Source organism: Lactuca serriola, chromosome 2, assembly GCF_051521515.1.
Source record: "Lactuca serriola cultivar US96UC23 chromosome 2, Lser_US96UC23_V15, whole genome shotgun sequence".
Lineage (NCBI taxonomy): Eukaryota > Viridiplantae > Streptophyta > Magnoliopsida > Asterales > Asteraceae > Lactuca > Lactuca serriola.
Genome location: NC_136409.1, coordinates 148,700,567 through 148,713,977, shown reverse-complemented (window position 1 = coordinate 148,713,977; position 13,411 = coordinate 148,700,567). Strand labels below are relative to the sequence as shown.

Below are 13,411 nucleotides of genomic sequence, written 5' to 3'. Positions count from 1 at the left end.
ACTTGGCCCAATCAAGCCTAAACTCCCAAAATGACATCCTTCTTCCATAAAGAGGGCTTGATCTCATGCATGAACCCATTAAGACGTTCAAGATGGAGACTTTACTGCTTATGGGACCTTTTTAGCTCTGAGGGTGGCAACCCTAAGCTCAAACACTAGGTTTCATCAAAAAGGTCCATTCTTTGGACCTAAAAAGGTCCAAAGCTCCATAAACCTAGATCTAAACTTCTATAAGGAAATTTGGAAGCTTTATACCTTCTGGGGTTTGTAAATGAGCTGGAGAACTTGGATCCAAAAGCTCTTCCTTGATCAATGAGACTCCAAGATGATCACACCTCTCCAAGAACACTAAAATGCACTAAAAAATGGCCTTACAAGCTCCAAGAACACTCAAGAGGGTTTAGGGTTTCGTAGCAGCTCTTTAGGGTGAAATGGAGGCTGAATCTTGAGGGTATAATGTTCCTTATATAGTGGCACACCCTAAATTTAGGGTTTCTGGACTTTGGACGTACCCTGGGCGTATGCCAAAGAGAAACCGCAACCATTTCCCTTGTACGCTGGGTGTAACCCAGCTTACGTTGGGCGTACCCACGTGCCTTCCACTTTGCATGCATGGTCCTTCTTTGCCAACTTTTCCATTAAGGGACCATTTATGTCAATAAATTCAAAATGCTATAACTCCTTCGTTCTAAGTCTGTTTCCGACGAACTTTATATCCATAAAAAGGTGGCGAGAAGCCCTTCGCTTCTAGCGACACACCTCAGCCCAAAAATTCTCAAATAAAAACTTCAAGACCTATAAAAGACCGAAACACCCCTAGTCTCGGGATCTGAAATCCAATAACAGTTACTTTTCAGAACAAGGTGTTACAAATTGTTTCATAGTGAAGATTGAAATAAAACTTAATGAGACCATCTTTAAACTTTCATTGTGATAAAGAAAATGTGTTTTGTAAACCAAGTCTTCTTGGAACATCTTAGGAGTTGTGGAATCGATTCACAACTTATTCCGTCAAAAACACTCACTCGTCATTAGTATGGGTCTTGTGGCACAGGATCACCTGGTCACTTGGATTTATCTTTTGATGTTCGAGGTAGCCTTTGTACTCTCTAGTGGGATATGGTCATGGCTACTAGCTGAATGTCGATAGTACAAAGTTTTTGAAGAGGATAAAAATAGACATTTTAGTCTATTATATGATGTTTTTAAAAGAACTATTTACTTTATAAATTTTTTTGGAATTATGATCACTGCAACAAATATATATTGAATATATATTTGCAACTAAACAAGTAGATTAAATATTTTCATTAGTCTAAGGATGTAATCGCTTATCCTTACTTAAAATGTATGGAGTTATAGAGATTATGTTAGACAAAAAGCTTAACCACTCTAGCATCTACTAACTGCATTTATGTAGATTATCATAAATGACTGTTTAGGATTAAATCTCTACTAATCCCATTAATTGTCATTCTAGAAGATAAGTACTTAGAAAGTTCTTTTCCTAAGTGGGAGCTATATGGAACTTTAAGAGCTAAAGAACCATAAACTAAATGCATCCTAGTTTGGAACTAGCAAGTTTTCAACTCTTGTTAAATCTGCTCAATAGTTGATCAGAAACCAATAAAGCACATAGAGATGCATTCATGTATGATTATCAAGTATGGTCTTGATTAATCTTCCTCGATATATTGCGAATATAAAGAGTAAGTGAGTTTTCAGAGGAGAAAACATACATGAATGAAAATCTTTCCAAGATTTAAGCTAACATCTCAAAGTAGGAATCTTCTTTTTTATAAGATAATTAAATAGTGTGATTTAATTATAAATCAAGAAGACTCTTGTGTTTTCTACAAAGCTAGTGAGAGCGTAGTAACATTCATAGTCTTATATGTAGTCAACATACTAATTCTTGGAATAAGGATCTATATAGATAGATCATGGCAACTTAAATGATTAAGTAAAATTACATTGTCAAAGATCTTAAAGGCTTAAGATAAAGGACTCCGAGAGAGTTATCTTGTCAAATACCACATGACATGATTTTGAGCATCCCTCAAAATCCTAGTATAATGTTTTGAACTAGATAATATGATTATATTCCATATGCTGTTGCAATTGGATTAATTATATATGTCATGATTATGTATGAAGGCCAAATAAATCGTATTATTAGAGCATGTCAGATGATACTAGTATAATCCGAGAATGAGTCATTGTGTGACTTATAGGAACATTCTAAAGTACTTGCGATAAGTAGAGAAATATTGCTAATCTGCGAAGTATTTGAAAGAAAGCTATGTTTATAGTTAGAGTACATTATGATTTGGAGAACCACATACAAAGATACTTAATGTATAGTTCATTATGACTAGGAGTAATCCCACTACATAAGTATTGGTATCTAAGTCATATTTAAGCATCTAATATATTCTCAATAGTTTTCTCTATATATGAGTTATATATAAAACTGAAAATGTATGTATTCACAAAGTTTATACAAATCAAGTTTGTCAAATCTACTTAACAAAGATCCTTCATTAGTTAAAGCATGAAAGTCAAGCTAGTTTAATAAGGACTTGTTGATATAAGTAGATGTAATTGAAATTTAGTAATTGGATATTGGAACAATAAAAGCAACATATATTGTAATGAATTGATATATTGGATATGAGTCTCTCACTAAATAATTGTTGTGTTCTATATTAGCATGTTTAAATCCTTGAATAACTAGGTTATTTTAAATGTCTATAGTCGTTCATAGTTGTGGGAGCATCTACAAAGTAAGACTAATATAAGTGGATTTGTTGATTATCATGGAGATGAGAATAGCAAGAGCTGCTACCAACTTCGTAGATACTTGATTAGGAGAATAAGTATTGGACCTGACTCGCATCAAAATCACTTTATGGATCGTATTCATGAGTGATGTTTTGATCAAGGTTGTATCTTTGTATTATTAGACTTGAGATACATATTTGAGACTTGAAGTGTAGGAATTGTTGTGCTTTGACATTGTTTGACGTTGTTTCGTAAAAGGCATTCATAAGGGCCATCGTTGGGTATGACATGAACTACATTAATGGGCGTATATAGTCCAGATGAGATTTGTCCATCTTATTCATTGAGAGTTAGAAATCTAAGGTCTTACTCAAATTTGAACACTACATGGAATTGATTGTGATCCATATCCCATGTTCAACATGATGTCTAAGACAAAGAAATAATTGATATGTTGTTAGGGGCAGTAGCCTGTTGCTAGACGTCAACTATTGTCTATGTCAGTCTATAATGAATCTTGTGCAAGTGGGAGATTGTTTAATCTATATACCCAAAAATCATTATTGGGTGATATTGTTAATGATATATGATCCTATAGGGTCACACCTTTATCAAGTTGCCACATTTTGTATATTTATTATTAATATGATTATTAATCCTTCCTAATAAATGAAAATAATTTTGCCACATGTCACTCTCTCATTAACTTGGACACATGTAATTTTTTGGTATTTTTGATTAAATGTTTTTTCCATTTTGTCATTTTCTTATTTTTTTTTTTGTCTTTTCTTAATTACCACATCATATTTACACCTCAATTAATAATTACCTTAATTGAAATTAATCAATAAATTACAATATTAATACTTATATATGTTTCCTTTTATATTTAAATTTCAAATCTAAACTTTCAAATTTAAATAAAATTTTATTTAAACTTTTATATTTAATTTTTAATTTATCAAACTCGTATAACATACAGGTCTCACACCTAGTAAATAATATCAATTCTTGTATTTTAATAAGGGAATAATTATTGTTTTGTGAAAATAATAATTATAAGAGAGTATAACTAGTTATTATTTAATATGGTATGAATTAATAAATCATCCACAACCTTTTGGATTAGTTAGATTCTTTTGTATTTTACCTAAAGACAAAGTTTATATTTTATAAACTTAGAGTTTATAAAATTTAAAGAATACATCCTCTTATGAGAGGTATGACCAAATTTAATAAAGAAATATGGAGGTTGTTTGTCAACCTTCATGCTTTGTCTCTCCATGCTTCTAAATGCTACAAATACTTTAGAATATTTTAATGTAAAACCATAAGTATGAAGAGCTTCCTTTTTTTCTTCTAAAGGCTACAAAACTAGCTAGTTTTTTTTGGTATTTCTTTCTTCCCTTTTTTCTCTCTAAAAACGTGAGTATGAAGAGTTTCCTTTGTTTTGAAGTTTGGTGTTTTACTTTGGTATATAAAGCTTCCTTGAGTTGTCTCATTTAGTGCTTATTTAAGTTAAGCACTTAAAGGCTTAAGACACTCAAGAATACAAGAAGAAACTAACATTCCAAGTGTTTTACTCTTAATGATGGATACCATAGAAAAATCATATTCTCTGATTTATGCTATCTTCATCAACACCCTAAAACCAAGTGAGTTTAAAGGCTTCAAAGGTTGTCGTTTTAAAAACTCTTTGATTGTTTTTATTTCATTTTAACATCTATAAATGGATCCTTGATGGTTTGGTTTTTTTATAAATTAAAAATAAACTTGTTATTTTTATAAGACTTCCATTGTGGTTTTTATGAAAAACAAAATTATATTTTATATCAAAACCCATCACATAAATCCACCATTAGTTTCTGTATTTTCCTTGGAGATTCTTTAATCTCGTGGAAAAGTAAGAAACATGATTATGTCTCTTGCCCGTCTACAAAAGTCGAGTATCGTGCTACTGTTGTGATTACCTATGAGATTGGTTGGTTGCATTGGCTTTCTTGCTGATGAAGTCTTGTTATTTCTCATCCTACCCCTTTGCATTGTTGCAACAATAGTGAAATGCATATTGCAAATAATTTTGTTTCCCATGAGCAAACAAAAAAACTGTAAATCGCCATCATTTTCAGCTTGAAACAATCTCGTTTCCTTGTATACCATCAACTTGTTGATATTTTTAAGAAGACTCAATTATTTGTATTTATAGTTTTCTTTCAATAATGAAACCTTAACCGTTTTCTCTTTAGATTGTTATTAATTTACAACTTCATTTACAAAGTCCGATAGAATCTAAAGGAATTGGAGCCACAAATTCCAATTAATGTGTTTGGTTGCCATACCGACCGGATTGAATTTGGGAGATACCTTCAAATTCATGTCCCAAAGATTACATTAAAACTAAGCCACATTGTTTAGTTTTTCATTAAATGACCAAATTGTCGTAAAAAAAACCCATTTTCTATATACAAGTATTCCCCATGATTCTAAAGTGCAAAAAACATAAGCAAGTTGTTTGCATTCTATGCTAAAGTAATCATAACAAAAGACCAAAAAAAAATTACCAAAGATTATAAGATATATGTCGCGACTTATGAAACTGAAGTGGACAATTTTGCAAGTAAATCATTACACGAAATGCTTCCTGTTTCTGAACTTTCTTGTGAAAAATTCGGTAAAAGCTCCATAACATCAACATCCTCAGAAGCATGACAAACACATGTCAAAATAGTCGAAGTCAACTTTGAGTCAAGCATAATCCCCTTTTTAGCCATTTCACGAAGCAACTCAAATATCTCATCTGTTTCACCCTTTTCACACAAACATTTTAACAAAGAATCATACACAAATTTATCTGGCATGAAACCAAAATCAACCATCTTTTTCAACATCCCCTTTGCCTCTTCCAATTCCCCTAATTTACAATATCTATTTATCAATATAGAAAACGTATACGCATCAGGATCCACACCCTTTTCACGCATCATTATGAGTAATTTTCTCAAATCCTCCATATTTCCAGCTTTAAATAATGAATCAATTATAATATTGAAAGAAGTCACATCAGGTTCACAATTCTCATTTCCCATTTCTTGAAACAACATTGTTGCTTGTTCTAAACTACCCTCCTTACATAATGCCAACATTAATGCATTGAAATCACACACATTGGGAACATGACCATGTTTTCTCATAAGAATAAAGATCCCTTTTGCAATGTTAATCATATGTAATTTGCAAAATCCGTTGATAATGTGACTAAAAGTGTAGGAATTTGGGGTCAATCCCACTTCAAGAATTTGTTTCCATAGTAACATACTCTTTTCAATTTCTCCATTTCTCAAATACGCGTCTATAAGTGAATTATAAGTTATCACATTACCATTATTTCCATTTGAAATCATGTTTTGATGAATCTTTGAAGCCTCGTTTATACGGTTTTCTTTGCATAGACCTTGGATGAGTAAATTATGTGTCTTGACATTGGGATTAACATCGTTTTTTTCAATCAAAATGTTGTAAAGAATCAATGCATCATCAACTTTCTTTTGGTCACACAGTTCTTTAAGTAAATTGTTGTAAAAGTTCATGGAAGGATTCTTTTCCTTCTCCATCATTGTTTTCAATAGCTTAAAACAATCGATAATCAATCCCTCTTTACATAAGCTGATAATCAACTGCATGTATGTTGTGCTATTAGGCTCTTGACCCTTTTCTATACTCAAATTAAGTAAATCTAAAGCTTTTTTAGCTTTCCCATTGAGACAATGCCCATTGATTAAACCTGTATATGTAACAGCATCTGGTAGAATTCCATTATCCATCATGGAATTTAAGATTCTCATGGCTTCTTTGAACTTTCCCTCTTTAGAAAGACCATGAATTAAAGGATTATATATGTCTAAAGAAGGAGATAATCCTTTACTCATCATATCATCAAGAACCTCTTTCCCTTTTCCAGTCTTTCCATTTTGGTAAAGATTGATTACCAATGTTCTGTAAGTAACCAAATCAGGAGCACAACCTAAATTCTCCATTTTACCCTTCAAAGCTAAGGCTTCATCATATCTACTAGTCTTGCAAAGGCCAGAAACGAGGGTATTAAGTGTCACTTCATCTGGAGCTAACCCATAGCTAGAAACTTGATGAAAAAGTCCCATGGCATCATCAATTTTGTTCTTGTGACATAGACCTTTCAATACAAGATTAACAAGGTACACATTGACACTGAATCCGCTTTTTAGAATCAAACATAAAACAGAAATTGCATATTCTGGTTTCTGGAAATGCACTAAACTCTCAATTACAGCACCATATGAAAGAAAGAAAGGGACTACTCCAATGGTAGCTAGTTTTCTATAAACTTGCAAAACTAAACCGTACTTACTGTTTCTACCCAAGCTTTCCACGATGAAATTGCATGTGGAAGAAGATGGAATCAGGCCTAACTCAGCCGACTGTTCGAAAAGCAAAACCGCATCTGCAAATTGGGGATTAGGTTTTTGTAGAAGCTGTCTTAATTGGGTATCTAAGTTATTTGTCACAGCATGATTTGAATGAGCTATACCAATTGAACGAGATACCGATGATGATGAAGAGAAAAACTTAGTGAAAACACTACCATGGTAGATAAATGGACGTTTGAAGAACGGTTTTATCATGCTTCGAGTCATGATTGAATATGTGACTATTACTATTTATGTGCGTGTGCGTTGCATTAGGGTTTTAAGAGTATGAAAAAAAGGCAGGAAATCAAGTAGTAATGAATTCGATTTAACGACTCGATGGTGTGGATTACCTGTTGAAGGTTGCCGGAGGGAAAAACTTGCCGGAGTACTGCTAATTGCTAAAGAAGCCGGACGGAAGCTTGAAGGTTTTAGCTGGGGTTGCTGTTTTGATGGCGTAGAGGAGGAAATAGAGTTAGTTTCATATATGGTCTATCAACTATATATTCATATACACTTTTTATCCAAGTACTTTTTATATTTTCATTAACAGTCCTTGATGCACAAAATGATAAATGTTGAAATTTCTTATAAACATAAGTTATTTTTCTAAGACAAAACTGCAAAAATGATCCATATTGTATGCATTTTTTTCTACTTTTTTGGTTTTTGCGGTCATTTTGAGCTAATTTCATTGCAGATTTAGTCTCTCAGTAAATTGAAATGACTTTAATACCCATAGGGTATTTATTTTCTATTTTTCTTTCATTTTTTAAATCTAATAATTATTTATTTATTTAAACAATAAAAAAATAAGATGGCCCATCCCCTCCCTCTCTCTCTCTCTCTCTCTCTCACACACACACACACACACATCCTTTCTCGTTTTTTCCCCTCAATTCCAATCTGGAACATGATACCAACTTAAACTCCTTCACTTCACCACCATTTTCACATAATTACAAACCAAAACATCCTAAAACCAGAACCATCAAATGAGTTTCTGAATTTTGTGAGTCGAGGAAGAAAATCACGGATATGGCTCTGGACATACTGACCCATTTCATCGTCCCCAAGGGATGTACATGCTACAATAATTAAAGCAACTGTCATGGACGCATTTGACTTTCCACCAAAAAGGTCTGATTTTGCATTACTGATAGAACCTGGCCCCCAAAAAGGATTGTTTTTTATTTGGCTAGTAATCATTTTTGCATCTGGGTTTATCTATGTTTGTAGTTGTTGGTCAGACCATGATCTTCATCTTTATTTTCTCAGAAAGTATAGTTGTACAAGGTATCTAGTTCTATTGTAAACCATTGAAGATGCTTGTGGTGATGAATACAATGGTTTGTTGGTGTAAACAGATGTGTATGTGTGTGTGTTTTGAAGGTCTTGGTGGTTATGAGGAGAAGATCATATGATTTCATTATTTAGGTTTCAAAGGTGATATATATAGATTGAGGGAAATATGGAGATAGATAGGGTTGTGGTTTTTTAAACCTAAGGACAACGAAGGGTTCATCGGACTTGGGAAGCATGTCGATGAACGAGAGTCGTATCGTCAGAGGTTCGCCAGAAAAAGCTTGACACGAGATCTGGGTTTCGTTGGAAAAAGCTTCACACGAGATTTGTGTGTGTTCTTTAATAGCCAAATAAGAAATATGCATAGATAAACCTCCATATGTTCTTTAATAGCTAAATAAGAACACAAGATTTGTGTGTGTTCTTTAATAGCCAAATAAGAACACGAGATTTGTGTGTGTTCTTTAATAGCCAAATTCCTTTACCATAACCTAGCTATGGTATGCCAACCCTAACACCTTGTTGTTTAAATCTAAAACCTCCATGATATGTGGCGAGGGCACCGACTGTGGTGTGAAAACCCTAAATCATTTGGTAGAAAGGTGACAGATCAAACTCCAATGTCTGCAACTCGAAGGGTAAACACCGAAGATGATCTTCGACAAACAAATCCATAGCAAAAGGGTGCTTCCGGTGGCGACTAGTTAAGGTTTCTAGCATAACAATTGTGAGAGATAGAGAGGTGGAGAAGAGGATGGATGTTCGCATTTTCAAGGGTAAAGGGGGAGATAGGAGGTTCGTTCTGGCGAGGAAATGGTGGTCTGGTAGGCGGTGGAGAGAGAATGTGTGAGAGAGAGACACACACACACACATAGAGAGAGAGAGAGAGATAGAGAGAGAGAGAGAGAGAGTTTAAATGTGAGGGTGGATTAGTAGGTTAGTAGGAGGTAGGGTCAATGCTTCTAATTTGCTTATTTTAAATTGTTATAAAAGGAAAATGAAAAATCAAAATTTGAAAGGGTAAAATTTTCATTTCAAATTTTTTTGGATCAAAACAGCGATAAAAAACTTATTTTGGACCAGTGGTGTTAGTCTAAAACATTTTGGACCAAAAAAACAATTTCAGCAACCATAGGAACAATTTTTGCAATTTAGTCTAGATCTAATGAACTGCGGGTTTGTGGAAATGATAATAAATTCAAAAACCGCAACAATCAAATGACTCGAACATTAATCTTAAGTATTGCCTATGACCTAACTTGTTATTTGCTTTCTTTTTGGGTGTACGGATGTCCTAAATCAAAACCACAATGACAAGTGTCCATACATCTCAAATGGTTGTGATATCTTTTAAGAGAAATTAAATATCCTCCTACATTTTATTCCTACTTATCCTCCTACCATATCAAATGTTGACATGTGTCACATTTAATGACACATTTAATGAAATTGATAATATTTTAGTCCACTTGTCACTATTTAATGTTGGTAGGATGATAGTAGGAATAACACGTATGAGGATATTTAACTTCTCATCTTTTAAATACCATAATTGTGCACTCCTTTTATAAGAAAAACATTCGCACACATGCAAACCTACATGATGAACATTTATCGAGTAAACAAATTTATTTCATAGACAACCTTTTTCTTAATTAATTTCCATTTTTCAATCTTTATAGTTATTGAATTTGTGTTTTATGTCTATTGGCGGAGCCATACTCAAAGCAAAGGGGTATCCCAATTTTTTTTTCCGGATATCATCACAACAACTGAGCATGGGACGGGATGGGCTTTGACCTAAAATTGAACACAAAACTGACAACCTTGGTTTTGAAACTTTAAAAACCGAACCGAAACGAACCCAAATCCATCGATTCGGTGTTTCAGTTTTCAATTTGTATTTGGCAGTGTTGCAGAAATCGGCATTGGTGGCCGATTAATCGATGATTAATCACTTGGCGGCCTTAAACCGATTACGATTAGGGTGTTTAGCGGAAATTTGTCAAAATCGGTCAAAGTCGGCATTGACAGTCCTTGGCGGCCCTTGACGGTCTCGGCAGTCATAGGCGGGAATTTATTAAAAAATTCAAAAAATTTTAATTTTCAAATATTACACCAAAATTTTAAGCTTTCAAACTTTAAAATATTAAACTAAAATTTTCAAAATTTTATATTTTTAAAATTTTAAATTTTCAAATACTTAGTTTTTTAGGGAATATTAATTTTTAAATGATTTTATTAATAATTAAGGGTCCCCGATTAATCTCCGATTAATCCCTACCTACTCCGATAAATCGTTTAACGTCAGTCGACCGCCGAACGATTTTTACAACCTTGGTATTTGGGTTTCCTGGTTTGATTTTGGTTTTAAACCCAAACCATAATTGGATACTTAGCTAACTTCAAATCTTGTTATATAAACATGAAGTTGAAGTATCTTTTGATACTTGAATCGATGTGAGACTCAAAGTAGATATCAAATGAAGAATGAGGATAACAAGTTTATATAATAGATGAAAAAAACTGAGTTTACATATGTATGGTGATGTGGGATAAAATAGTTGGGAAAATAAAAGAATAGAATAGTTGGGAAAATAAAATAGTTGAAGTATCTTAAGACATTTGTTTTAATAAGCCAACTCCTTAACCATTAGTCTAACTATTTATTTGTGCTTATAAGTTACACTACATAAAATGAATTCTTTCTAAAAAAATTACACTATCAAATTTTTTTTGAGAGGTATTCCGGGCTACCCCTTGGATCCGCTCTTGTTTATGTTGTTTATGATGCTAGATTTTTTGAAAATATGTTCAAAGAAGCTCGAAAAGAGAAATGGTTAAGTTTCCTTTCTTAGTTCATCTTTTTAATATCATTCCCTTATTTAACAATGTTATATATGAGCAAAGACGGAGGAGATATGTATATTATTTGCCGTTTCAATATTATATATATATATATATATATATATATATATATATATATATATATATATATATATATATATATATATATATATGAGCAAAGGCAAATAGACATTCAGAGTAGGACCTGCTGGTGGTGTGGAAAGAAGCCGGAAAGACGAACTGTTTTACAAAATGATGGTTTTCTTTATGGATTGTAGATATATCGAACGTGTAACATCCCAAAATTCGAGGCCAAAAAATTCATTTTTTAGTAAGTTATAATAAAACCAACAGTATAAAAAAAACATGCATAATATCATGTCATGTCAAAACCAAAGTAAAAATAACCAAAACATGTTATCATAGACAATATCAGAGTGTAATCCCAAATATGTCACGTGCGGAAAAACCATAGTGTGATGCGCCGCGATCGAGCCGATTCCTTTCCTTTGAAACGAAGTTCCTGAAACCAAAACTAAAAATTGTAAGCACGAAGCTTAGTGAGTTCCCCCATCATACCATAAACTATACAATCACATAGCATACATACTGTCGGACAATTCTGGGGTGCCCGACCTACCCATGTCAAGCCATTATGGGGTGCTGACTACCTGTGTCAAGCCATTCTGGGGTGCTGACTACCCGTGTCAGGCCATTCTGGGGTGCCTGCCTACACTCCGGTCTATCTCACTCGGTCACAGGGACTATCTCACCTCCTACTACTATCACATAATAACATATCATAAACATGTTGTCAGACATATTTGGGGTGTCCGACCTACCCTTCGGTCCTAATAACCGATCGGGGGCCTATTCCCCTCCTACCACCACTATCACATAGAACATAATATACTGGCACATAGAACATATCAAGTAATAGCAAAACAGACAATTATCACAAAGACAATCATCTCAATTGTAATCAACTACTAGTGGGTCGACCTTGGTGCCTTAGACCCACTTCTACTGGAAGGTAACTCACCTCACACTGTTGAAGTCCCGTAGACACAATCCTAGGTGCTGGATGACAGCTTCCCGAACTGTTAATATCAAAACATCACCCAATTAATAATTGGGTTCCACTACAAAACCATAAGTACACACTTGGGGTCATTACTATATTACCCCATGATTGGCTTTATTCAAGCCCAAGGCCCAATCCATGGGCCTAAAAGTCAATCTAGGAATCAAAGCCCAACATATGGCCCAATTTTCCAAATTGGACCCATACTTCTATATGGTCTTATTCTAGGGCCCAACCAAAAGTCCAGTCCAACATTTGGTATTCTAATGGCCCAATATCACATAATCATAAAGGCCCATTAATGGCCCAATTTTCCAAATTGGGCCCAACTCCTCATATGGGCCTTACCTAAAAAGCCCATTAATTATTCTAGTTTATTTGCTTGATCTGGGATGGCCTGTTAATAACCCAATCATCAAGGCCCAAAAGAAAGGCCCAATAATAAATCCAAGTGAAATTAGGGTTTCACATAAAATGACGATTAGGGTTAAGTTTTTCTCACTTACCCCATTAAGGACTTAATTCATTAAGTCCTACATGGCCATAGGTTAATTGCAAATGGTTATTAATGAATATTTTAATTTAATAACGATTTTAGTGCGGGTCCCGATTGATCCAAAGCCCATATATCCAAAATTAGGGTTTTCTAAACCCTAATTAGGGTTTCCAACCTATTCAATGCCCAATAGGCCCAAAACCAAGTCCTTAAGCCCACTAGGGTTTCCTAGGCCCATTAGGGCTTCACCAGGCCCATTAGGGCTTCATTGGGCCCATTAGGGATTCAAGCACCCCAACCGAATCAAACACAACACGACAATGCACATCGCCACCCGACACGGCGACCAGTGACGGCAGCCACCACCTCACGGTGGTGGTTAGGGTTTCTTTTCATTATTCATATTTCTAATTACATTTTACAATGCTAATCTCCAAAATAACTCACACAACT

At 34.0% G+C, this 13,411-nt stretch overlaps 1 protein-coding gene across 1 annotated transcript; it reads right to left on the bottom strand.

Moving 5' to 3' along the window:
- Nucleotides 1–5,333: 5,333 nt before the first annotated feature.
- On the bottom strand, nucleotides 5,334–7,683 carry LOC145086965 (Tetratricopeptide repeat (TPR)-like superfamily protein). The gene has a single exon (XM_079024841.1). It carries the CDS (start codon nucleotides 7,452–7,454, stop codon nucleotides 5,373–5,375), a length of 2,082 nt encoding a protein of 693 aa, XP_078880967.1. The 5' UTR covers nucleotides 7,455–7,683; the 3' UTR covers nucleotides 5,334–5,372.
- Between the last annotated feature and the right edge of the window lie 5,728 nt (nucleotides 7,684–13,411).

What these genes read in the sequence shown, in the direction of transcription:
- LOC145086965 (XM_079024841.1), bottom strand. Translation starts at nt 7,454, where the DNA reads ATGACTCGAAGCATGATAAAACCGTTCTTCAAACGTCCATTTATCTAC.